Source organism: Kryptolebias marmoratus, linkage group LG7 (genome assembly GCF_001649575.2).
Source record: "Kryptolebias marmoratus isolate JLee-2015 linkage group LG7, ASM164957v2, whole genome shotgun sequence".
NCBI classification, from domain to species: Eukaryota; Metazoa; Chordata; class Actinopteri; order Cyprinodontiformes; family Rivulidae; genus Kryptolebias; species Kryptolebias marmoratus.
This window is the reverse complement of record NC_051436.1, coordinates 8103664-8130738: the sequence shown is the minus strand read 5'-3', so window position 1 is coordinate 8130738 and position 27075 is coordinate 8103664. Positions and strand designations below refer to the sequence as shown.

The following is a 27075-nucleotide window of genomic DNA, read 5'->3' as shown; positions in this document are numbered from 1 at the left end:
ATTTCTAAAATGCACATAACTGCCAAGAAAATGACCATCTTTAAAGGTTGCTCATGCCGTATATTTCATTTCAACTAATTGAGCCAAATTTAAAACGCAAAAGAGAAGCCATCTTCAAATGTTCAGCAAACAAAACCCTTTCAATCTCCCCTCCCAGTTCAGATGGGGACACAGAGTTGCACCGGGAAAGTTTTTCAGTTGAGTCTAAAGTCGCTCGTTTGTAATACAGTCTCATTTTAGGGAAGATTTATCCGTGACAGTGGTTCCTCATGCCAGATACCCGACGGTGCCATTGGAAGGCGGCCATGTTTGTCGTTTTGCTATGTGCAGTGTATATGGCATCTGAAAGCTGTTTTCAAACTGATGGCACCTCATGAAAATTTAATGAAGAAATACCTTCCAAAAATAAATGGTGTTGACGAAAGCAAAAGAAGGTATTAATTAGCTAAATCACAGCGGGAGGAAAAGGAAGACTTAAAGGTGTGCAGAAACCTTGTTGGCAGTCAGAATAAGTAGGTCTTGTTTTGGAGGTTAACACTTGACTAACACTGCAGAGGAGGCAGGTGTTTTACAAACAGGGATCTTATGGTGTTTAGAATATTCAAATCTACAGCATTTCAGAGATCATCTGCTGCAAGTTAGAAATACTTCCTCATGAGTCGAAGCAGCTCAAGGCTTCAGTTTCTCTTTGTTTTGCTAAAAAGAACACATTTGGAGCAAAGTGCACTGTGAGTTATCATCTTTCACATCTTAAACGGCAGCAAGACGTAGCTCCATCCACCCCTGACTCTTGTTCAGTCAGAAAATCGAGACGCAGGTGAAAACAAGACAGCTTAGACAACACAGCAGAGCCACCTGCCATCATCAAAGAACATCAAAACCCTACCGCTCCTGAATCGATTTGGAGCCTCACTGGTTTCTTTTCCAACACTGCAACAAGAATCTGACAATTTGAAAAATAAATTTAAGTGCTTTTTTTTTTTTTTTTTTGCAATTCTCTGATGCGTGTTTGCTACTTGAAGCACATTTATACTAGAAGAAATAAAAAAGAAATAAACCTTTAGTTGTCTCTTGTGGGAAGACAATCCAATCAGCATTATTTCCTGGGTCTGATTTCTCTGCAGTCGCCATGTTTTTATTTATTGGCTCAAGCTTCCAAACTCGAAACATGACGCCCAGGTGGATATGCTAATTTCTGCTGAATAGGTGCTGTGCTCAGAAAACATGTTATTGACCTAAGTGTCTCACATTAAAGTTTCAAAAGTCACCGGTGCACCGACCCATCAACATGGCAATTTACAAGTCTGCTCAGCTGTCACAGTCCAGCCACAAATGCATTACTCTTTTTCCTTGAGAAAGTCATGCTCGCTGGTCATTGTTCTCCTTCATAACCTTTTGGATAGTTGGAAGATGTAACCGTCTTCTATCATAGTCTGCATTCATTCTCCTAAATAACAGTGCACTGAGGGCAAGTGTGCAGCTAAAAAAGATTTGAAGATCAGCTATTGTATTATTCTTGCAAAAGATTTTTAAAAGGCCTGCACATACATGCTGGTTTTGGTTTTAAAGATGTTCAGTTGAGTTTATTTTCAGTTTGTAGTGACAATTCACAACAAAGGTCAACCCAGGGTTCTGTACAACGTAAAAAAAAAGTCCAGATTCAAATGTAATTAGTCATTTTAATCCAATTAGAATACGATACAGTTCTATTAAGTACATTTATAATGCCTATTAGTAAAACGTTATCTATCTTAGGGACTCAGCAGGTTGCGTTGAACCATCCTCCAGTGCAATCCCCATCATGAGCAACACAATGGCAACCCGGAAAGGAATGACTCCCTCCTAACAGGACGAAACCTTGAGCAGAATCAAAATGAATGTCTGTCTTCCTCGATTGGTCCAGGTGTAGTTTCTATGGCAAGACAAGCAGAGAACACAGGTTAATCACGGCAGTAATTGCTAATTACAAACATGACGAGCAGAGAGAGTAAAGACAGCAGCAGAGTGAGAAAATGTAATGAGTTTGTCTAAGCCTATAGCAGCATAACTAAGGGATAGTGCAGGAAACCCAAGCCAACCCTAACTATAGGATTTGTAGGAAAGACTTAAGCCTGGTCTTAAAAGTAGACAGGGTGTCAGCCTTACGGACAGAAACTGTAAGTTGGTTCCATAACAGAGAAGCCTGATAACTGAAAGCTCTGCCTCCCGTTCTACTTTTAGAAACTCTAGGAACAACTAGTAAACCTGCAGTCTAAGAGTAAAGTTCTCAGTCAGGAAAATATGGAACAATAAGATCTTTAATATAAGACAGAGCTTGGTTGTAGAGATCTTTGTATGTTTGGAGTAAGATTTTAAATTCTTTTCTGAGTCACATAAAATGAACACTAAGAAAAGTGCCTGAAGCAAGAGGTGTATTATTATTATTTTTTTTACCAAAAGCAATATTTGTTTATTTACACAGAGGGAGCAGGACTTAGAAGTCAACACAACACAAGAATAATGTCATTTATACATACTACCAATCGTGAAAAGTAACTGCATCTACCAAAGTAATTTCTTAGAATTCAAAAGAATCTGTAGTTTTCACTTTTCTTTTATTTCAATGAGAACTGTTATATATCAGTTACCTTTTTACAGTAATTTAACAAAAACAAAATTAAAGTAGAAGAAGAGTTTACACTGTTCAATTTGTAAGGCATGTAACCAGAGGTTAAAATCATTTTGGCTTCTGAAGTTTTACAAAAAGTGTATAGTTATAATCAGATTTCACATCTACGATTTTTAACTGGGTTTTCCTTCAAACTTCTCACATTGTTTCTTTTCAATAAATTGACCTAGCATCTATCAAATAATCAGACCTATATGAAAAAAGGCTGGTCTCATAAAACAGATGCTTGAATAAGAGCTTCCCACAACCAAATTTGTGAATTTGCACATAACACTGTAAAGCTGCTTACTCAGAGATGTACTTATTCTAGTATTAACATACTATAAAAGCTAGTTTCTTTTGTTTGGGCATATTCACATTTATATTTAGGTAAAGTATATAGTATACATTTTTATTCCTAAGTCTCCAGAGTCTCATTTTCAACCGATTTTTCATTGAAATAGCAACAAGGTTTCTTTAAGACCCCAAAGACTCCCACTCTGACATCTGGCACCATGTCTCCGACCTGTTTGCAGAGGACCAGCTGCCCCCTGGTTTCCCCACCATAGACATGGGCCCACAGTTAAAAGTGGTGGAGCGAACACGAACCGCCACCATGCTCTGCGCAGCCAGTGGCAACCCTGACCCAGACATCGCCTGGTTCAAAGACTTCCTCCCTGTCAACACCACCAACAACAACGGCCGCATTAAACAGCTCAGATCAGGTAGGTTTTCCGCTGCTGAAACTCAATTACCAAACAGGGGAGTCTCCTTTCTTGTTTTCTTCAATCTGATCTGCTCCCCACATTGTATCCTCTGTTCTTTCATCCTCTTTTTCCTGCCATGATTTAACTTCTCATTTGGCTTTTAATTTTATAGGTAATGGCATTGTTTCTACTGTTTCCTGTCTTCTACTCTCTACACGCCCCGCTGTCTGTCTGTGTCTCCCTTTGTCTTCCAGTGTTGTCATGGGCTATTGGGATTGTTTCCCTCCCTGTTTTTTGCTGGCTTCTGCCCTAACATCTGCCCTCATTGCTCACTGCTGTGACTTTCTATAATGAATTTTTTTTTTTGCTGTTTTTCTGTTGGTTTACTTTCCTCTGCGTTGGTGCAGTATGTTTTAGAACCATTTTCTTCATGTATGTCATTTTTTTACGTATTAATATTCAACATTTGGTTTCATTCAAAATCCATGTTTTTAAAATAGAAAAAAAATGCAGAACAGCACATTCTTTTTCCTTTTTTATATCAGTCCTTGAATAGAATTTTTTTGTTTGGGAACATTTTTAGGTTGAAGAAAAATCATTTATTCTGTCCCTTAATCAGCCACAGGAGTACATAAAACTTCATAAAAATGTTCTCTTTATTGCTTCATTGTTTTTAATTTACAGCCCCTGTTTAATATTTAGATACCAGCTTTGTGTCTATTTGCCTGCCTCACACACAAAGTTCCTCTGCACCAAAACCCTAACTTTAATTTCATTATGTTAACATAAAAGTTTTTTTTTTTTTCTAAATATGCTATTGTTGCTAGCAGTTTTGTGAGCCAGTTAAAGCAAAACAGTAATGCACCTTCTTATAAAAATATTTCTAATTTAAATAATCATAATTTAGCATTTTTGTTCAAGTGGGATTTTGTGGAAAGGTTATGAACAATCAGTGTGTTGCTTGTGTTAGATAACTGTTCGATTGACTTCCGTTTGAAGAAATAGTGCTAATAGCGAGTCTGAGTGGGGACCGCATCAGAGTGGATTGTTGCCATCTTAAAACATCTTTAATCCCCAAAATATCGTATAGGTTCATGTAAACATTATTTTATAGACCTTTACGTTGGGGTCAATTTTGCATTGCAGTTATTTATATCCAGTCCACCGATATAACCATGTAATGTTAGGCTGATAGTGGTAAAGTTTATTAAACTTACAGGCCAAAAATTGCAAATGAAACTGGAGCGTCACGGTTAGTCAAGGCCACAGTGTCCCAAAGACACCTTGTTTGGAATCAAAATCTCAACTAATGGTATGAAAAGATACCGTTTGTGAAGACAAAGTCTATGTGCAATGTTGTGTTAATTGTGGCTGATTACTGCAAGTATTTCACTAGGCTTTTTCTATTGGAGACTAGATGGCAACTCAATTCTAAGGAAATTGCAAGAAAATGGGCACATTTTCTGTCGCAGTCTCACTGAATTCTGAGTATTTGTGACCAAGTGGCTATGTTTTGCTCAGCCAGTTTTTAGAAATTACAGCTTATTTCCATATATACAGTTATAAAACTGTATTCAAGGCTGTGCACGTTATTTTGGTAGCCACACTGTACCCACCTTGGCTCACTTTGTACCCATTTTGGAAGCTACCCCATTTATGATTTAATTTACTGGAGTACAGTTTTGAAATAAAAATAGATTTATGTAAATTGCCTGCAATATCTCAAAGTGTACTTTAAAAGAAAAACTGTAAAAGTATTTTAAAATTCAAGCAACAAGGTCGTAAGCCTCTGCAACTCACACAAGGAAATTAAGAAACCCCAGAAATACATAAGACATTATTGTGATTCACTCGTGAATGTCGTCTGCTAACTTATCACAGCTCAGTGAGATACTGTCTTAAGGAATACAAGTATCATTTTTGCTACTCTGAGATATAAATTGCAGGACTGTCCGAACGATGTGAGGTCATATCATATCGTAATTGTTGAAATAAATATCCAAACTCTCAATCTTTGAGTCCCTGTCGAAGTATTAATTTTATAAAGTAAAATACAAACAATAAAAAAAAACATTTGTATAAACTGCTATAAAAATTTTGAGATTGAAGTTGTAAAAAAGCAGCAATTAACTTTGGTCTTGGCCCCATTTGGACTAGCAATTAGCTCGCAAATCTGGTCAGTTTTTTTTTCCTCCCAAAATGAAGCCATTTAAAGAGCTATTTACTAAAGGTGCGAAATTAATTGATCATAACATTTCCATAAAACCTCACTTCGAAAGATTTGAACCATCCTTTTAAAGTTGAAGTCTTGTCTGTTTGACCACCTGTCTTCACAGATTTCACAGCTGTTCTTTGTTGAGTCATCATGTTTAACCTCACTTCCTTACTGACTTGTTTTCAGTAAAACTGTGTCAAATTAACCTTAATTTTCTAACATGCGACTTTGATTCACGTACAGTTGCTAAAGTATTAACGAATCCTCTGTTAACTAAACTTACCTAAAGAATATAATCAAATTCTTATGCTGTCTTTCTTCTCTCTATATTTTTAAATCTACAGAATCCTTTGGTAAGTGCTTAGCTCTGAAGCACACATCACCCCCCACTAATTTCCATGTTTCAACAACTATTAAAATGCATGGCATGCATTTTACTAACAGGTAGCTTAGTTTCAGGGCTAGAGAAACACACACTGTTCCCCTCACCCCCACAGTGTTCAAGTGTCTTAACGCTGCCAGCTCTATTATCATGTTATATTGAGATTTAACCATTAAAGCTTCAGCCAAGTATTTTTTGTACACTGACCTGAGTAATAATCTGTCCTCACATGTTTGTTCCTCACTCACTTATCCACCACTTAATTTTTTAACACCAGCACCTTAGGTCTGAAAAGTTTAAGAGATTTAGGAAGGTAACCAGCTCTACTCTCATATAAAAAGTCCTGAAAGTCTTTTCCTTCAGTAGATGGTCTTCAGAAGCCATTGCCACTTCCAAAAATGGCACCTCCCCTCCCCCTGTGGTACATCAATGTACAAGTTCTTCTCTCTGACCTATGAAGTTTTTCTATGATGAATCCTGTCTTTATTTGCCAGAAGAGTACAGAAAAGTTCTCTATTCTCTATTTCTCTTCTCTTTCCTGTAGTATCTTTATTTACGTACCCTGTTAAATCTAATTTGATTCTTCTTCCAAAGCCCCCAGCCTCTATCTACTCGTACTAATGCTTCTTCTTTCTAATCTTATTTGCATTCATATTATCCACCCAGGTGGTACACCAATAAGAGGTAAGAGTGCTGAACTGATGTTCACAGAATGAAAATAATACAAGTTCATTCTTGCTGTCAACCCATCCGTTCACCAGAATCACCTCCATTTTTGTCCCGTTTACAAAGACCAAATCCCATTACGTTCATATGGACCATCCTTCTTATTTGTCCTGTTTTGTTGACTAAAATTGTATTTCATCATGTTGTCTATGCCTTATTTACTCCTTTGTGTTCTTGTTTTGAGAGCCCATTTAGCTCAGTTGTGATATGCTTGCCTTGGCCTCAAATAAGCATATACAATGACAATTATTTTTTTAGACAATATTTTTTACGTTCATTTTTGTTTTCTTTTTGGCCATAGCAAACCATGTGTCCCTCTTCTTGTCCAACTAAAACAACCAAGCATTTTTTCCCCCCTTAGCTGTTCTTGTTCAGCACTAAAAATATGCACAGATGCTGTGGAATCACGCAGACATGCTGAAGACGACATTGTCTCTCTTCTGCTTTTTTCTCCCAAAGAGTTCTTTCTATCTTTGCAAACTACTTTTTTTTCCCATTTCTTCTATTTGCTTTCCTCTCCTGTACCTCTACAAAAAAGCCCAAACAACCACTTTTTTGATAAAGTTTCTTACGGTGCTTTTTTACCTCTTTCACCTATTTTTCTTACTTTTCTTGGGTTTGGAAACTATTTTACTTTTTGACATTTTTTATTTTTTTCTTCAGGGTTTGGGAAGGCAAACAGTAGAGTCTGGCGAGGACCTGATTGGCTCATTTTTGCCATGTGACATGGAGCTGGAGAATTGTTGATGCATAAAGCCATTTTTTTTTCTCTGGGTCATGTGACACCACACTGCTGATCCCATTGGTGGATTTTTATGGGTGTCTTTTGTAGCTTTTACAAGCTAAAGCAGTGGTTGGTTACTTTCTTGTTGGCTCAGGCCATATTTTGAATTTTGTCTTCTAATACAATTGCATTTTATTTTTCAGCTAAGGGTTGTCAGAAGGTTGTAAGTTGTGTCGACATACATTTCTTGCCAAGATTTGCATGTCAAAACTTTTGTCAGAGGGTTATATGTTGGTTTTGCATTACGTGATACTTCAATTAAATTTTTTTCCAGATATCTAAGCAGCATTTTTCAATTTTTTTTGTATACGCTGCATTTTTTTGAAAGCTACTTCACTTTGGTGAAGTTCAAAATTATTCTGTAGGCTGAATATTACAACTGATCTGTGATTGAACATGCTAAAGTCATACCTAAATTTCTTTTTTTTCAATTGTCCTCCCTTGTTATGCTGCTTTCTTATACTGTAAACCTCTTTTGTTTGATCCATGTTTCCCTAAAGCAGTATCACTCATCCCCATATTGACCGGTCCAGTGACATGTTGTATATTGATGGGCTTGCCCCTCTTCTTCAAAGTAAAATTAGGACTTTTTGTTATCATTGGCAATAGGATGAGTGTCTTTCTAGATGTAATTTTTTTTTCCTCAAAAGAGGTTATCACCCAGGTAAATTTGATGTACAGTATTTAATTTGGATTTGTTTTACTGTTTTCCTTTTTTTTTAATAATTTAGCTTTGTTTTAAAATGTCTTGCATGGTTATCAGTTGCAGCTCTTTTAATCTGAAGTAGTGATGTACAATCTCCCTTTTACCTCAGTAAGCTTACCAGTTAATCTGTGATTATGCCAAAATTGTAGTTTTTTCAGAATTAGAAATCAGTGTTTTATTCATACGGGATTGGAGATTGTTTACAAAACAATTATTTAAATTGCCCGGACTGCTAAGTCATAAAAAGGACAATGCAAAAGTAAAAACAAATGGGGGCTAATATTGGCCCCCTTAAGGTTGAACCAGCTTGTTGCTTTTTATTTTTATTTTTTTAATTGACAGCTTGATGCTAATGCTACAACTGTAACCACACACATTTTGTTACTCCCATTTGTTATTCCCAACTAGGAGCCCTCCAAATTGAGCAAAGCGAAGAGTCTGATCAGGGGAAGTATGAATGCGTGGCGACCAACAGCGATGGAACCCGCTACTCTGCCCCAGCGAATCTATATGTCAGAGGTAGGAAGTGCTTGTATCAACAGCACCAGCGTGCTTCAAACATTGCTATAATATCATGCTCTTTAAAATTTGAGGATTGTTTAAATCAACAAATAGTCTCTGCAAGGGCCGTGTCCTGTGAGACCATTGTAAGTATGATTTATTACGGTTTATTTTCTGTTCCTCGCACTTGACTTACCTGCACTGGTTTGAACCTACAGTATCTGCTCTGTGATGTGTTTCTGGTCCTTTCCGTTAATTATCCCGAGTCTAACACCAGTGACGAGACTGCTTGCTGCGTTTATCTACTAATTGCTTTTAAAACCTGACTGCTGGAGGTGGTAAATGGTGGACAACCCTCCTCCATCAGACCCCAATCTTACTCCTTTTTCTTCCCTTGGATATACTCTACGACAACTTTAATCTCATTACTTTAGTTACTGATAATGGTATTGTTAAAACAAATTGAAGTGCAACGCAATTTTTTTTTGATGAAATTGCAAAATTTTGTGCTCCAAATACACTGATACAGCTTTTCGTTGCAATGGAAAAGTTTATATAGCTGTGTGATTTTTACAGAGAAATAGTTTTTTTCTTTTTTTTTCTGCCCAAGTTAAATTATCTATTGCTTTGGTGTTATTGTTGCTTACTTTTACCAACATGTCATTATTGATACTTTTATATAACATCACATTTTAATTTTAAATCCCCTTCTACCAACCAGTTCCAAATACAAAATTTAAAACCTATATATTGCAGGAAAAACACATAGATTATCATATTAAGATAAATCCAGGCCTTGGACAGAATTTAGCCAAAAGTTACCCAAACGTTTGACAGATGTAACGTTTGCTTATACCTGTGGTCAGTGAGCTGTCTGGAGCTCCCTGCATCCTAGGGACTAAAGGTTTTTTCAGATTGTTTGCGTAGCATTCAAACACCTAAAAAAATGGCCTTTTTTACTCTCTGTGTTTCCCTTGTTTTTCTCCTTTCCTTATTTCATTTTGTTATGCAACGAAATCCCTACATCCTTCAGAGCTACGAGAAGGTTGGTGTGTTTTTACTTTCTGAATACAACACAAGCATTCAAAAAATGTATATCTATATATATTATTGCAAGGTTCAACTGTTTTCAAGTCACAAAAATATTCCCTCTTGAAGTCACTGAAACTTGAGCACAAATGCGTACCTTTTTTTATTTACTTTTTTTGCATTTATCTGTATCATGTCTTCCATTGTTGCACATCCAGTCTATCTATTGAGACAGCCCCGATCTTTGTCTGAATGCTTGACTGTTTAACCTACAGCTGGTGCATGTTTGCATCTTTGAGGTTGAGTGGGGGTGGGTGGAGGGGTGGGGGATATTTGCATCTGCCTGACAATCTATTTGCATGGTCCCCTTGTTATTGTTTGAGAAAGCCATACCTTTTCCCAGCCCTTTACTCTGTCAGTGTTCCTGCTTGTTTTTTTTCCCCCAATGACTTACAGGAATTCATGCCAGTAGGGAAAGAAGACTAAAATGAAAACAGAAACAACATCCTTGGATTCACTGCATTCAAATATTTAGGGATCACTACTGTAACATAATCCTTGTGGTGCTCTTTTTATCTTATTCTCAAAGTATGTTTAGGAAAGATCTTTCTTTTGTTGTAATTGGCACTAAAGTCAAGCGTCAAGCTGTAAAAACAACCTCGCCCGCAGAGATTATACATTTCCTTTGATGAGGATGCTACTACTCGAGAAGTCATGAAAGAATGATGCATTTAGAGTCTTATCTGCAAGTCTTGACAAACGTAATGATATTTAAATGAGCAGGATAATATTATGTCTGTGGGGAGCGTGATCCAATTGGATATTAATTAAATATTGAGTGAGAGAAACGGTGTATTTAATAATGCAAGCAGTTCCCTTAGATTTCCTCTCCTGAGAGCAGCAGCCTGCTCAACAGAATGAGCTCTGTGAGTTAGCAGCAGGAAGCGCATGCTTTTGTTAGAGTAGAAGTCAACACCTCCACTAGAAAGCACTTTAGAATTACAGAGACTATTTAAGGTTTTAAAAGAGGGTGAAATAATTGATGACGGGTAAGAATATTCCTAAATAAAATGCTCTAACCTAACAATAACATTTTGGAATACCACGAGCAGTAACACTGACTACCTTAAAAACCTATCCCTGCTTATAAGCTGTTTAACAATACTTTGTAGTTCCTGTCTTTTTTAACATAGCCTTTGACAAATCCTAAAGAAATATGACAGCAAACACATTAAATCTTTATTTTCTTCTTTTCTCAAGTTGTGCTCTCAAGCCCACCTTATGTTAACCTGGGATATCTAACATTAGCAAATGTTAGGCTTATGCAGTTAGCATTCACTTATGTTAGCTGTAGCTAAGCTGACTGTTAGCTTACATAAGCCTGATATAGCTAGTGTTAGCTTATGCTAGCTCTATGAATTAATGGTCTTTGAAGCTGTCAGCCTAATCTTTATTTCATCGTGTGATACCATTTCTTCCCTCTCAGATATTTTACCTCACCCCCAAACTACTTCTCACAGTTGCCTCTCAAAGCCCCATAGTATTCTTGTATGCATGATAAACTATTATCCTCCAACAAAAGACCCTGAGCCCATGCTTGTCTACAAATTGCAACTTTATCTTTTAAGTTTTAGTTTATATTTTATTTTTAAGTATATATATATTCATAAACATTTGCATCCACCAGAGCTGTCAGATGATATGCATTCATTAACACTGTTTATTATAAACATTGTTTGGTTTTAAAGCACAATTATGTTCTAAATGTTGCAAAGTTGTGCATTTCTGTAAAATCACAGTCAGGTGTCTAATTTAAAAGTAATTTCCAAAGCATGTCTTGCAGAACTAGCTACCTTCTTAGAATAATGTGGTCGTATTTAAGATTGGGCCAGTGGGAGCTTCTGATAGTTTGAGAACCTTTAGCAAAAATACCATGGTTTCACAATAATATAGCAACATTTAAAAAATGTACCACATTGTTTATTTATTTAGATTTTGAGGCACAGATACAAATGAGTGTGAGAGAACATGCTTTTAAATGAACAATGTCAGCTACAAGACCAGATAGCAAGCCAACATTTTTTTTATTGATGTGCACAACAAAAAGACCTAAAACAAAAATATAGCATTAATAAAAAACAGAATTGATTATACTAAAGTAAAAGTACTTATAATGCAGAACATGAGTTGTTCTAGACTCAGTAAAGTAACATTAAGCCTGACAAGCTGACGTTAGCTAGTTAATTAGCTGGGTTATCTGCTCAGTAGCAGTCCTGCTTTTCATTAGACTGATACACATGCAAACTGTCACAGCTTATTTCAAACATTTTTTTTAAAACAGCATTATCTTAAAAACAGAGATAGAAAGTGCTCCTCTAGCAGTCAAGCCATGACCATGTATGTTTCACCTTACCAAAAATTTCCAAACAGTCGACCTCATCTTTAACAGCATAAAACCTTTAGTGGTTTCTGGTCCTTCTGCTGTCATACACAGCTGACTGACAGCTTGCAGCAACGGAAGAAGGATAGATAAATGTCACTCCGTACAACTGGAGGAAATCCTGCACTGACTTTGCCATCTCATTAAAAAGAGTTTAAACTGTAAGGACAATATGACAAAATTGTGGTTTTGAAACCAGAAACTGGCTCATGTCTAGTCCTGTTGAAACTCTTTAAATTAGCATCAGTTAATGTTTATAGTTTTAATTATTCCAAAGCACTGCATTGTAGAGGAACTCCTTAATACATATATTTTTTCTTATAATAGGTAAATAGATCTTATTTCACTGTTAAATTACTATGAGCTGTCAAGCCACCTTTAAATCTTTAAATTGCTTAACCACCTTCTTGAAGTAACTACTAAAGGAGTTTAGCAAAGACAATGTTTTTTTTTATTTTCTTTCTTTTGTATGTATTGCAGTAGGTTTGCTTTGCATTGTGAGACCATTTAATTTTTTTTATTTTCTTGTTTTTATTTGACTGTTCCAAAGAATAAATGCATCACATTTGGCAGCCCTGGATTTATTTGAACTGAGCCTGAAAACCCCCCCACAGAAAAACACAATTTTTTTGTTACGTGTTCAACTCAAGTGTTTCATCTGTCTGTGTGATGTGGCACATCAGTTCACATCAGCTGGAGGTGTGCAGCCTAAAAGTTGTGTCTCTGCATACAACTGTAGAGTACTGTTGACTCTCCAGCACTTTGTCCAGTCTGATGCAGTGTTCTGTGCATGGTGCTCACTCATTAACCACCATATCTTTATCTTGGATGGAATGTGCTTGAAATGATTTTTCTTGACCATAAACTGCCTATTGTTATCCTGCAATTAAAGCTTTATGATTCTGATATTCTCATTTGTATAATTTTGTTGCTTTTTATCAGCATTTATGCAGAATGCAAACTGTTTTCACTGTCAGCTTTTGTTTCTGGCTTGTTTTTCACTCGATATTTTGTCAATTATTTTCAGTGCGTCGGGTGCCGCCACGATTCTCCATTCCGCCTACAGACAATGAGATAATGCCAGGAGGCAGCGTAAATATTACATGTGTGGCAGTAGGTTCTCCCATGCCTTACGTCAAATGGATGTTGGGGGCTGAGGACCTGACTCCGGAGGACGACATGCCTATTGGACGGAACGTCTTGGAACTCACAGATGTCCGGCAGTCGGCCAATTACACATGTGTAGCCATGTCAACCCTCGGGGTGATCGAGGCTGTGGCCCAGATAACAGTAAAAGGTAACTTTTTGTTTTCTTTTTCTGTTTTTAATTATAATGAACACCTGCATATTATTAAGAGATGTTCATGTCAGATGTAAACTATTTCTCCTACAACACTTTTCTTTAAATATTTAAAGTCTACAAGTAGTAGGAATACATGCAGTTTGGTTGTTTTTAAAAAAAACTATCCAAGAAGAGCCGATTGCCAGTACTTCAAAAAGACTTACTTTCACTATGACAACAAACCAATTCCAAGAGATTTTTTTAAAGCTTGAGACAAACCCTGGCACCAGAATCAGTTCATTTGATGTCAGATTGAGAATGTATTGAAGGGCTTATCTCTCAGTCGGAGAACTGCAAAGCCACAAGCTCACCGTTTGCAGGATGTAGGAAGGAGGGAGCACACTGGGGTACAAAACTACCATGGTGTTCGATGTCTTCTGTAGAAACAGTACTTATCTGGGAGTAATCATATCTACTTTGCAGTGTACCAGAGACATATCCTAGATTGGTGTTGCAATGTTTATGTGCACACAAGGGATTGACTCTGGCACACACACAAACGCACACACTCAGCTTTGTTTTTCTGAGACATAACATAGTGATATTAGTCACAATATAACAGTCTGGCAGGAGCTCCCCCAGTAGCCTACTTCAGATGGCATATAAATACAATCTATTGCCCTGATATCTCCTGCCGTGTGCCGCGATGTGGGGAATTAAAGCAATAAATTTACCTCTTTAATTATTAAAGTGATAAAGAGGAATCTAAGATTAACAACAACAACAACAGCACTATTTAATGCTGAGAGTGGAGAATGCAGGCATCTACAGTGCTGTGCAAAAGTCTTTAGTCATCCATCTTTTTTTTTGTTGTTTTCAAGGCGTCAGACTTGAATCTTTTAAAACGTTCATGATCAATAGATCTTTAGGCCTTTAAAAAATTATTTTAAATTTTTGTTTGGACTTTGGCTGCTTTATAACAATCCCCAAAAGGAAAGAAGAAAATGATCTGCATGTGAGTTCAGCTCACTGCAGTTTAAACGCTTCACACCTTTCTGATTAAATTGAGAAAATCCCCACAGATAAGCAAAATGTATTCAGTTATAAAGAATAAGTTCAGTTGTCTCTATGGAAATCTACTAGAACTAAGTTTTACCACATTTTGTGTCATTTTTAACCCACTACCTAACCATTTTCATAAGAAATTGCCTTTTTTTGTTTGTTTTTTGTTTTTCTTGGGATAACCGCCTCATTCAGGCACAAAATGGCTCCTAAATTCAACGGATCAACCAGAGTTATGTTGACTAAAAACACACAGATAAATAAAGATTGCAGTTTAGCCCAGATCTTTATCAAGTAAGCTTAACACAAGCAGTCTGAGGCATTTTTGTTTTTAATGTTTGACTGAGTCTATGATTAAAACACAGTTTGACAGACTTAAAATAATAATTTAGCACCAACAAAGTGATTACCAAAAAGCTAAAGTCCTAGCTAGTAACCAAATACCTAACTTATCAAAAAGACAATTTCTTTTTTTATTATTTTTATTGGAATCTGTGAGAAATACCAAATAAAACACAGCTTACAGACATAAAATAGTATTGTAACACCAACAAGGTGTTCAAAAGAGCTAGCTGAAAACTTGTTATACAGTAGATCATTAAGTAAACAATGCTGCATTTCTCAGGTCCTGTGTCAGATCTTTGGTAGTTTTTTCCCCCTCTGTCCAAAAGATTTGGCTTTCAGAGAAATAAATAGGTTCTTTCGACTGACACTTCTTTTCTGCTTGTCCGCATTCCTCAGTTTATTCAATTACAAACTGCAGAATAAACTAGGACTAGTCCAGGACTAGACAGAAATTGAGGGAAACAGCAGCCAATACACAAAAGAACTTCAGAATCACCCCCCAAAATTATTGATCACAACCACTTTAAAAGATCACAAAAAACTCTGGGCCCTTGGAAGCCAAATATGGAAAAAAAAAAGAGACATGTTTTAAAACTTTTATCCAGAGCTGTATGTCTCTGTGACTTTCTTTTGTGTTTACCATGTATTTAATGTTTGTCATTCAAGCATTACCCAAGGCTCCTGGCATCCCCATAGTGACTGAGCGGACAGCCACCAGCATTACTTTGACTTGGGACTCCGGCAATCCTGAACCAGTGTCCTACTACATCATCCAACACAAGTCTAAGTACTCTGAGGACTTGTACAAGGAGATTGATGGCGTGGCCACCACTCGGTACAGCGTTGGCGGCCTCAGCCCCTACTCTGACTACGAGTTCCGGGTAGTGGCAGTAAACAACATTGGACGGGGGCCGCCCAGTGAGAGCATAGAGGCCAAAACAGCAGAGCAGGCACCCAGCACGGCGCCGAGGCAGGTCCGGGGTCACATGATGAGCGCCACCACTGCTGTCATCCAATGGGATGAACCAGAGGAGCCTAATGGGCAGATCATGGGATACAGAGTGTACTACACCATGGATCCCACCCAGCATGTCAACCTCTGGGAGAAGCAGATTGTTCGGGGGTCTAACTTTGTCACCATCCAGGGACTAATTCCAAATAAGACCTACTACATTAAAGTTTTGGCTTATACTTCTGTAGGTGATGGACCTCTTTCTGCAGACCTGCAAATCATCGCCAAGACTGGAGGTGGGTTTGCTCCCATCTTACAACCTAAGCAAGTTTTATATTGATTTTTATTCTGCAGTTAAATTTAAAGTGTCACAAACAGCAGGTACATTTTTTTGGGTCACAGTTATTCATTAGTGGGTTACAGTTATTAACCAGAGCTGTAAACACACAAACATCTCCAGGCTGTCCTTTTAAATCAGAAATAAAGTGTTTGACTTGTGCTCATACACTTAAAACTAAAATTAAATTTACTTGTTTACTTTATATAAAATAAGTAAAAAATGTATTGTTTTATTTACTCTTTCTGCTGTTCTACAATTGCAACTACTAAGAAGTTGTATGCATGAGCATGAATGTGACTGAAACGGGAATGAACTGTGCATAATGTTGAGAATAATGTAATTATCTCTTTACTCAAATTCCAGTTCCTTCCCAACCAACTGACTTTAAAGGAGAAGCCAAATCCGAAACAAGCATTTTACTTTCCTGGAACACTCCGGCACAGACTGGACTAGAAAATCAAGTCACAGGATACGAACTCTTGTACAAAAAGAGGGATGAAAAAGACGAGGTAAATGTCTCTCAAATTCCTATCTGTAAATTTACTTGTAAAAGGTAATCTAAATACATTTTATTAAAAGGGTTGTTAGATTTTTTAAACATAGCTTTGTAAGACTTGCTTTTTGCCCTCCTAGACCCTATTCTTTTACTCAGAGCAATGTTATTACTACAGCATTGATGTGGGCCATTAATAGGGCACAGTTTGCACGTTTTAGTCCTCATGCAATTTATATTGATGAGCTTGACATTCACAGATCATGGGTTAGTAAGCTGGACTTGAATGTTACCTGTTTAAGTAGCATTTGGGACTATGGGGAAAAAAACTTGAACTTTATATAATTGAACAGTAAAGTAAGTAGCACATTTACCTCAGTGAAATATTCATCTTTTCTTTAGGTACACCTTTTGTGCTTATTTTGAGTTTAGTTTTAGACCCCAAAGGCTTGTAAGAATTAGCTGCTTAGATATGGTGCATTCATGTACAAGAAAAAATTGTAGTTATAGGAGTGGTATAACCTATGTAAAGAAGCATTTTTATGTATTTTCGCATAAATAAAAGAAAACCAAATTTTCTTCACAGAAACGAGTCAGCTTTGAACCCACAACATCATACCTACTGAAGGACTTGAAGCCGTTCACTACTTACACTTTTCGTCTGGCAGCACGTAGTAAACACGGAGTTGGAGCTTACACCAGCGAGATCTCTGCAGAAACTCCACAGACACGTAGGTCTTCTTCTTTATCTGACCAAGTCCAAACTATTTGGGAAGAAACACATTTTCAAATGCATTAATTCTTTTTTTTTTAGCTACATCTTAAAAAAAACATTATCAGTAATAACTTACTGAGCCCAGACAAATAAAATTTCTTCCTATGTTTAATGCATTTGAAAATTGTTAGGATATGAACAGTGAAACAGTTAATATTTGTGCTGAAATCTAGTTGACCGTGAAGCATTCACCTTGAAAGGATGCACAGAGTATAAGCAGGCTTTCCTGCCTTGTCAGGAGACAAGGTTATAAAAACTACCACTCTCCTATTTTGTTGGAGAAAAAGAATAAAAAATAAAAACAGTTCTAGCTAAAATCAATGATAAAGTTCTCAAGTACTTTTATAAAAGCAGACATTTTTTGGTTTTCTAACAATGAATGGTAGTGGATTGTCTCTTGTCCCTTGACACTGCATTGAAGCCAAAAACAGGAAAGTAAGAAAATGTTTAGACTGAGCTTTCTATGTACCTACAAAGATCAGGACCAATTATCTGAATGTTGAAAAGACTTTTCAGTTTTGTTAATGCTTTCTAAACAGTAGCATCAAAGTTTGGGCGTTACATCCCCATAGAAAGCTCAATGCAAGAACTATCTTTTTTAGAGTTAGAGACATCTTCACTGTAAATACCTCAGATTTATGGAACAAAAGGAACCCAATTGGTGAATTGGATTTTGCTGTTGACTGTAAAAGAAATGTTGTGTGGTCTTTTGACCACTGGTCATAAATTAAAACATCTGACTTTAAATTTGACTTTAAACATTTAGCATAAATCTGAGGGCTCTGACAGATTGAGGCAGAGAGCAGGTGGGTATAAAAACTCAGGTTTTGTGCCTAGATTTATGTTCTGAAGATTTTAAAGATAAAAAAAAGTGCATGCCGATGATATCAGAATCTAATGAAACAGTCATGTCTCCTTTGGAAAGTTCTCTGTTGTACAATCAGGCTTTTACCACAAACCAACAGGCTACGGAAAGGTTGGTGACCAATACAACATTTTTTTCCTATTTTTAAACTAGAGACAGCATCAACCTTTATGTTTTTGGATTGATGGTAACTGCTTGCAAAATTTGTCTGATTGCTACTACATGCATTTTTTAAATGCTTATTTGACTGATTTTTGAAGAGATATGAAATAGGTTTTGATTGACAATTTTTGGAATCTAAGAACAACCGGAGTTTGTAATTTTTCCTTTTCTTTATAATTTTGATTTCATGATAAAGGTAGGTGACATGCTGTGTCAAGATGTCTTTTTTTTCCAGTCAACATCTTCCATTCATTATAAATGTTTATATTTTTGTGTTTGTCTACATTTTTTGGTCTATTTTTGATGTAAATTATTTTGTGTTTACCTGCATAAGTTCTTGTGCATTTACATTATTTTATATTATTTTATTTTCCTTTTCTTTTTTCTTTTATTTGGTCAATTCTTCCATCATCATCGTCCTGATCAAACCAAAACTGAAACAAATCCAACTCACTGAATGGCCTCAACAAACGAATTTAAACAACCAAAAATTCCATCTGCTACAAAACCAATCCACCAAGCAGAACCTGCGGGCCCGCCTCAGGAAGTAAAGTGCTATAGCCCCAGCTCCACCACTGTCTGGGTAAGTTGGCGGCCACCCCCTGTGGAGTTACAAAATGGAATCATAACGCAATACACCATCCAATACGCTGCTACCGAAGGGGAGGATACAGCTGCTCGTCAAATCTCCGACATCCCTCCAGAAAGCTCAGAGTACCTTTTGGAAAACTTGGAAAAATGGACAGAGTACCGCGTGACGGTCATTGCTCATACTGATGTTGGAGCAGGACCGGAGAGCCTGCCGCAGCTTGTCCGCACAGAGGAGGATGGTATGTGTTTGCTAAAACAAACAAAAACCTTCAGCTGCAAATCCAAACTACCCTTTTTAACTTACCCCATCAAATACTAACAACCTTGCCTATATCTACCTCTTCTTCTTCTCTACCCCTCTTCGCCTGCTTCTAAAATGACTGCCTCCACTTGATACTTTCAGCCCCATTCTGGACAGTCCACTGTTTTTTTTATCCCAAACAAACTGACTCTCATAAGCATATTTTTGGGCTTTTTTATCCCCCCCTTTACGCTGCTCAATTTCAACACATGGTATGGCATTTTTAGCTTGCGGCCTTTACCTTCCAGTCCCAACTGTCTTTTCTTTTCATTTTTCCTAAATCAATTTTTAAAACAAAATCCAACTCAAGTTTTGTTAAAAACTTGACAAAAGGCCAAGTTACAGACAGTGGGAAAAACAAAAAGGTGGAAGAATTTTTTTAAAGGCCATTTTTAATATTTTTTTCACTCATGTGAGAATCATTTTTTAATTTTTTCTCTTTATTTTATAGCCAAAATTCTTGTTGTGCTTCAAGCATTTGGAAGTCTTGAAGTCCTTTTTGGCTAAACACATTTTTTTATCCCATGTTTTTAAAATCCACTCTACTCATTTTCAATGTTTCAAAATTAGGTCAGTCGTCAGACCTGTTTTTGCTGTTGTTTTTTTCCCCCCCTTACCATTGTTGAAATATCAATGTCATGCAGTGGTTGTTGCATTTTGCGGCACTTTTGTGCCCTTTTTTTCTCTCCTTTTTGATCACTGCAGAATTTTGCGCTACAGCTTTGGGGCAAGGCTTTATAGGAAAGGTGAAGGGGTTCTCTATAATTTTGACCTTATTTCTTTTATCCCCATGGTGTTCCTCCAGTTCCTAGCGGGCCACCTCGTAAAGTTGAGGTGGAGGCTGTCAACTCTTCATCAATTAAAGTGATCTGGCGCTCGCCGGTGCCCACCAAGCAGCACGGTCAGATCCGAGGATACCAGGTGCACTATGTCAAGATGGTTAATGGGGAGCCCACGGGACAGCCAGTCATCAAGGACATCCTGATTGATGATGCCCAGGTACAGCACCCCCCTCAGCCAGCTGCCTCATTCCTCAGACAAACAGTCCGACTTTATATTTCTCACCTTCTCACTTTTATACAGTCAACAGCAATGTCTCATTTCTTTGGAAACTTGCACATATGACTTAGATTTTTTTCATGCATATTTTAATTATTGTCACCAATGTCAGTTCAATTAGTCACATGGAACTGAATATTTATATGTTGGGATGTAAATGCACAGTTAGTGCTGATTTTATTTTTTGACGAACAAATATTCAGTGTGTGTGTGTGTGTGTTTTCAGTTGTCATTGTTTGTATCTAATAATTTTTTATACTTTCTTTCTCTTTATTCTCCAATGTCATAATCAGTGGGAGTTTGATGATTCAACTGATCATGTGAGTAGCTAACTGTATTTCCTTTTTTTAACTTTGTGGCAAAAAATTCCTTTAACAGTGCATCATTTTACCATATTATAATGGTAACCTTCAAAAATTACTAAAAGGAGATTTTTGATAAACTTTTATGAAGGAAATTAGAAATTGGACTGAGAAACCTTATTATTCTTTTTTGCTGCTTGCCAAAGGAATTTTAAACAGGGGAAGTAACTTCCCATATGTAAAATTATTTCTGAACTGAAGTAGGGATGGGCATTTCAAGAAAATTTGCTCTTCAAATTCACTGGTCCAATGGATCAGTGTGAAAGTGTGCAAACACATTCTGGCAGTTAAATTGTAATTTGCCTGTGATCATAATTTATTCTTTGTAATCCTTTAAAAATAAGACTAAGAATATTCAAAAATCACTGCCCATCCATAAACTAGCCTATCAAAACCTGTCTTAAACGAATAAGGTTAGCCTCAGTTTTTAGTGAATGCTTTTGTTTGTTGCACTTACCACATCTATCCCACTTATGTGTGCAAATGGGAAAATAAAAGTTTGGCAGCTTAAGTCCTGTATCTTTTCAGGAAATGATCATCACAGAGCTGCAGGCTGAGACCACATATTCAGTTACAGTGGCGGCCTACACAACAAAAGGCGACGGCGCTCGCAGCAAGCCCAAACTAATCACAACCACTGGCGCAGGTAATGTAAACTTTACAAAAGACATCTGCATTTTTGCACATTCATATAAAATAACCTTTCTGCTTTGCAAAGTATTTAAATGCACTATGTATGATACCACACACTAAATACACTCATCTCTTGATTATAAATGCAGTCACCAATTATTTAAAAATATATATAATATTTTACTGACTTGTAAGACACTGCTGTACTGGAGATCCACAAAATGAAAATTTAAGAGACAAATTGGATAAAAATAGAACATTTAATTTACATTCTATTCAGACTGATACTGGAAGAAAACAGTGTTCTTAAAAAGTCTTTTTCTTTTTTTTTTTCCATTGCTGCCATTAGTTCCGGAAAAACCTCGACTTATGGTCAGTACAACCAACATGGGCACAGCTCTACTCCAGTGGCATCCCCCAGCAGTAACCCATGGACCGCTGCAAGGTTATCGCCTTCGCTTTGGTCGCAAAGATGTAGATCCACTGACTGTTATTGAATTCCCAGAGCGAGAGAACCACTACACAACCAAAGAGATCCATAAGGGAGCCTCATACACTTTCCGTCTTTCAGCACGCAACAAGGTGGGCTTTGGTGAAGAGACGGTCAAAGAAGTCACCACAAATGAGGATTTTCCAAGCGGCTTCCCTCAGAACATTAAAGCAGAGGGCGCCACCACCTCCACAGTTCAGGTTAGCTGGCAGCCTGTGTTGCTGGCAGAGCGGAACGGGCGAATAATAAAATACGCTCTGCAATATAAAGACATCAACAGCCCACGCAGTCCTTCTGAACTCTTCATCACTGCCCCGGAATCAACAGTCCTCCTGGATGGCCTTAGGGCAGACACCACTTACGATATTAAAATGTGTGCCTTCAGCAGCAAGGGATCTGGTCCCTATAGCCCAAGTGTCCAATTCAGAACACAACCCGTGGATCAAGGTAGGACCAGTCCCTGAACTTTCTTAGCCCTTTCCTTTTTAAACTTTCAACCTTTTCCTGTACAACCACAACAATTTCCTCTGAATGCCTCAAATGGCAGAAGTTGAGCCAACCAAAAGACTCTGGTACTAACATTCTGCCCTATCATTAGCTTTTTTGTTTTTTTCTTTTAATCCTACGATTTAACACTCACTCATGTTGAGTAAGTATGTATGTCTCTTTGTGTCTTGTCAGTTAAGTACAGGTCAGTCATTAATTTTAAAAGCTGGTGTTGGTAAAAAAGGTAAGAGGACAGTTTTGAGTTCAGCATAGTACTTCTTTCAGCCTGGTATGAAGGAGACATTTTAAGGTAAGCACTAGTGTGGGATCGTTGGAAAATGGAAAAAAGAAGATAATTTGTGTCTAAATCATCTGCTCCCCCTTTCTTTTAGCAGTGTTTGCAAAAAATTTTCATGTGAAAGCTGCTATGAAGTCATCCGTGTTACTGATGTGGGAAATCCCAGAATCCTACAACCCAGCCCAACCTTTTACTGTAAGCATTGCCTCGCTATATGTACAGCAAGCAACACTAATAAATTAAGACCATGCAACACAATGTTATCCTAATTTTTCTTCTAGATCCTCTACGACAACGGGCAGAGTGTGGAGGTGGATGGGAAGTTAACGCAGAAGCTAATCACAGGTCTTCAACCAGAGACACAGTACTCCTTCCTCTTGACCAATCGTGGCAACAGTGCTGGAGGTCTGCAGCATCGAGTGTCCACCATGACGGCTCCAGACGTGCTCCGCACAAAACCCTACATGATTGGCAAAACCAACTCAGATGGAATGGTGACAGTTGAGCTACCATCAGTGCAGACATCTGAGAGAGTGCGGTAAGAATGCTTCATCAGCATACATTTATATTTATATTTTTGGAAACTGGCCTTCACCAAAACATTGACGATTGTGTTATAAGTTTAGCCAATAATGTGGGTCACGTATGACATTAGCTTGAAGAGGCACCTCTAGATAACATACTCCCCTCTTGTAATTTCTACTTGCCACTACACATGAACACAATATAATTTAACTTAGTAAGAAAAAAAGACCTTTGTTATTATTTGACTTGTAAAGGCATTATTACAGTAATGGTTGGCCTTTCACTGTCTGATGTACACAACCTAATGATAACTGTTTTATACTGATGCGCTGTGAATGGAAATACACAACTTAACTTGATAGCTGACCTTGTCAGGGGTAATTTTTCCAAAACAGTCATTTATATTCATCCTTGCATTTCAGTGTAATATCCACTTCACCTCAGTCAGTGCACACTGAAACAGCCTGACTCATTTAAACTTACTCCTCTAAGCCATATAAAGTCTTTTCAGCCTTTTAACAAAGCCTAGGGTTGTCACAAGGCTAAGGGGTATATTCAGTTTTACTTTTTCCTTTTTTTTCTTTCCACAATGTTGGTGGATACTATGGCCTCATTGTTTTTTATGCCAAAGCTTAAACTGTAATTAGCTCCCCATATTTTACACTGCCAAGATGGCTAATGCTATCTAGTTTAGAGTTTTGGCACACCTTCACCTATTTTCAAGGTGCATGGACAGGTAATAATTTGAAAGTGGGTCAAGAAACTCCATCACATTTTGGTTTGTAGCAGTCATCAAAACATCACACAATACTAGTGCATTGCCCCAACAAGTTAGATATAAGACAGTTTATATATGTCATATCTATTTGATAAATCATGAAACTTTTTAAAAACTGATTCTAGTGTTGTATGTTTGACTTTTAATTTTTGTTTTTCAGGGGGTATTATGTTGTGGTTGTACCTTTGAAGAAGCAGCGCACTGGAAAGTTTTCCAAACCCTGGGACAACCCTGATGAGATGAATTTGGAGGAGGTAAATTCATTGTCTGATTAGACTGGCTTACGTTATCAAGGGAAAGAAAAAAAAATTCTGACACAGTTCAAGTCATTTGCTAACTCAACCTACATACTTGTGAGCACATACCACATATTGATTTTCTCAAAAACAGGAGTAAATAAGTCGAGGCAGGTAAGAGGGCAAGAGATACAGCAGACGAGTCTTTTTGATTGACGCAAATGGCTCCAGAGAGCACTGTTCATATGGAAATGAGAACATGAAGTAGCCATCAATTGCACTGCAAGCTCCAATCCCGTCCCCACCTCCTCCTCTTTGTGTCTGCAGTAATTACCTGGAGAGCTGCATCGGGCCTTCATGGCTCTTCTCGTTCCAGGCAAAGCTCAGCTACTGCATATGCACAAAACACTTGACAACTTTTATATTTAGCTGTTTGAGATAATTCTGGAGTTCCTGTGCATTGCATGCAAATGAAAGCTTTTACCACTACACACTTTAAGCAGTTTCATTTTATCTTTTAGATTTTTACTTTTTTTTTTAAAAAAAGGCTGTGTAATGCAAACTAGTAAGACTTCTAATATTTATTTCCATGTTATGAACCTTGCGTATTTCACATGACTTGAAGGATAAAGGAAAATACAGGATGTCTCATCTGACAATGCCTTTGCAGCTCATGCCCACAGGCCCGTGTCTGCAGCCTTGACCGATTGCCCAAAAGTCACGCCTCTGTCAGAATTTATTTGTTTGTCAATATTGGCACTCACCTTTTCACAACTTTTCCCAAGGGCAGCTAGATTTAGCCGTGTTGACAGGAGAGATGATTGAAGACATTATCGGGCAGCACCAACAGCCCTGCAGCCAAAACAAAGCACACACAAGAACACACACACACCCCCACCCCCCACCCCTCTAATGTGAATGACGGACGCACATTACGAGCACATTCCATGTGCACGCAGTCCTCCATTGGCACAAGTCAGATATAGGCATTTAGACGCAGGCTTGATTAGCATAATTATCATTCAGGCTTTGTACTTGAAATTTAAAATCTGTTGATACAAGCTTGTATGAAGGACACAGTTTTTCATTCAACTGTTCGGAACCATTTTTACTGATGCATTGAAAAAAAAAACAGGTTGTAAAATTATTTATCCAAATATAAAACTAAATATTTGTTATGTAATACAGTCATGAAAAAAGAAGGTCCACTATTTTTCAATTATAGGGTTTTACATAAAGAATAACAAAAAGGATCTGTTTTTTTTACCAGGTTCTAAAATTGTTTGAATCTAACCTGAAGTGTAGAAAAACACACCGATTCCACCATGTCGTTATTTATTAAACACAAAGGAAAAATGGCAAAGTTGTGCGGGAAAAATTTAGGCTACTCTATGATCCAGCAACTTGTAGAACCACCTTTAGCAGCAGTACTCTGAACTAGTCGTTTCCTGACACTGTCAGTCTCTCAAATGGTTGTGAAGATTTGGCCCACTTTTCGTTACAATGTTGCTGGAATTCATTGAGGTTTGCAGATGTTTGTTTCTGCACAGCTCTCTGACCTTGGGGTGAATTTGCTGGGATGTCCACATCAGGGAAGATTGGCAGCTGTCTTAAATGTTTTCCACTTTGAATAATCTGTCTCATTGTAGAATAATGAACTCCAAACAGTTGGGAAAAAGACTGAAACCCCTTCAGAGAGTGATTGGCAGCAACAATTGATTCTCTAAGGTCATTGCTGATATTTTTCCTTCTTGGCATTGTATCAACACACACCTGTATCCACGAAAGCAGCAAACTGCTAATATTTCTGCTTTTATAGAGGAGATCACACTGATTATGACAAGGTAAGGGTGTGCATTTGATCAAAAGTACCTGGCTGCTACTTTCCCTCCTAAAAATCCAATAAAAGCAGCAAGGGTGAACAGTTTTTCACACAGCTTTTCCATTTTGGCTTTGTTTTTGTGCTTTTAAGACTAGATTTGAATAGTTGTAGAACCTGGTATAGTCTACATAATTTCTATTATGTCCTGATATGTAAAACCTGAGAACTTAAAGTGGGAGGACTGTATTTTAACCATGACCAGAAATTAAAATTTAAAGCTATTTGTTGGCAACATTTCTAACTTTTTTCATGCATGCCACACTCATATTCAGAAAAAAGGGAATAAATCACAGTACACTTATCAAATACTGTTAAATTCTCTCCAGATTCTATTTGTCAGCGCATTTAGGCAGAAAAGCTTTTGATTGTATCAACAAGAGAAAAATAAAAAAGGACCAATGTTAGTTTTGAACTAATTCAGTTTCTTTCTTACTGTTTGAAGCTGTTAGATAATCCTCAGCTGTTTTAAATGCAGGAAATCCACACAATCTTTTAATCTCAGAATCTTTTGTAGCCCCCAAAACAGATGGAAGTAAGTAATTGATCTCTCCTCTAATGTTCTGCCTTTTTTTTGCAATCAGCATTTTTCAGCTCGGCAATCAAAAAGAGATAGACAGATTCAGTGAGTGTGGACTTGTTTTCATGTGGAATGTGTTCCCTACCGTGTTATCAACTGTCTGCTTCTTTAACTATAGCTGCTGAAGGAGATAAACCGAACGAGCAGAGGCCTTCGCTTCCAGAGGCACACAGAACCCAAAGCCTATATCACAGCATACTTCAAAGACCTGCCCAAAGAGTTCACCCTGGGAGATGGCAAGATCTATGGAGACTTTGAAAACAAGCAACTCCAGAACGGCCAGGAGTACATCTTCTTTGTGCTCGCTGTACTGGAGATGTCTGAAAATGTAAGTGTGCTGTGGTTTTTATAGGTATTTTTTTCTCCATCTCAAATTTATCCAGACTCTCAAGTTTGTTTGTCTTCAGAAAATCTCTCACTCATGTTCTTTGTTCTATAAACTGT

General features: G+C 37.4%; 1 protein-coding gene and 1 long non-coding RNA gene across 42 annotated transcripts in view; one reads left to right on the top strand and one right to left on the bottom strand.

Annotated features, from left to right (window-relative positions):
- The window catches only part of LOC108234849 (protein tyrosine phosphatase receptor type D), a 441438-nt gene that overhangs the window by 386397 nt on the left and 27966 nt on the right, over positions 1-27075 (top strand). For 8 of the 41 annotated variants that reach the window (XM_017414382.3, XM_037976433.1, XM_017414378.3 and 5 more), the window contains exons 13-25: positions 3184-3372; positions 5914-5922; positions 6618-6635; positions 8576-8686; positions 9702-9713; positions 13165-13434; positions 15493-16074; positions 16482-16627; positions 17198-17342; positions 22731-22828; positions 22915-23171; positions 24097-24190; positions 26750-26959. In XM_017414382.3, the coding sequence (XP_017269871.1) occupies positions 3184-3372; positions 5914-5922; positions 6618-6635; positions 8576-8686; positions 9702-9713; positions 13165-13434; positions 15493-16074; positions 16482-16627; positions 17198-17342; positions 22731-22828; positions 22915-23171; positions 24097-24190; positions 26750-26959 (2141 nt within the window). Of the gene's footprint in view, positions 1-3183; positions 3373-5913; positions 5923-6617; positions 6636-8575; positions 8687-9701; positions 9714-13164; positions 13435-15492; positions 16075-16481; positions 16628-17197; positions 17343-18937; positions 19244-20110; positions 20305-20657; positions 20685-21254; positions 21373-21708; positions 22297-22727; positions 22829-22914; positions 23172-24096; positions 24191-26749; positions 26960-27075 lie in introns of all 41 variants that reach the window. The other 33 variants (XM_017414350.3, XM_017414368.3, XM_017414357.3 and 30 more) reach the window with 16 other exon arrangements.
- On the bottom strand, positions 1672-26754 carry LOC119617174. The gene is made up of 3 exons (XR_005233371.1): positions 24937-26754; positions 17264-17375; positions 1672-1912 (listed from the first exon to the last, which is right to left on the bottom strand). It is a non-coding gene; the product is annotated as an uncharacterized LOC119617174 (long non-coding RNA).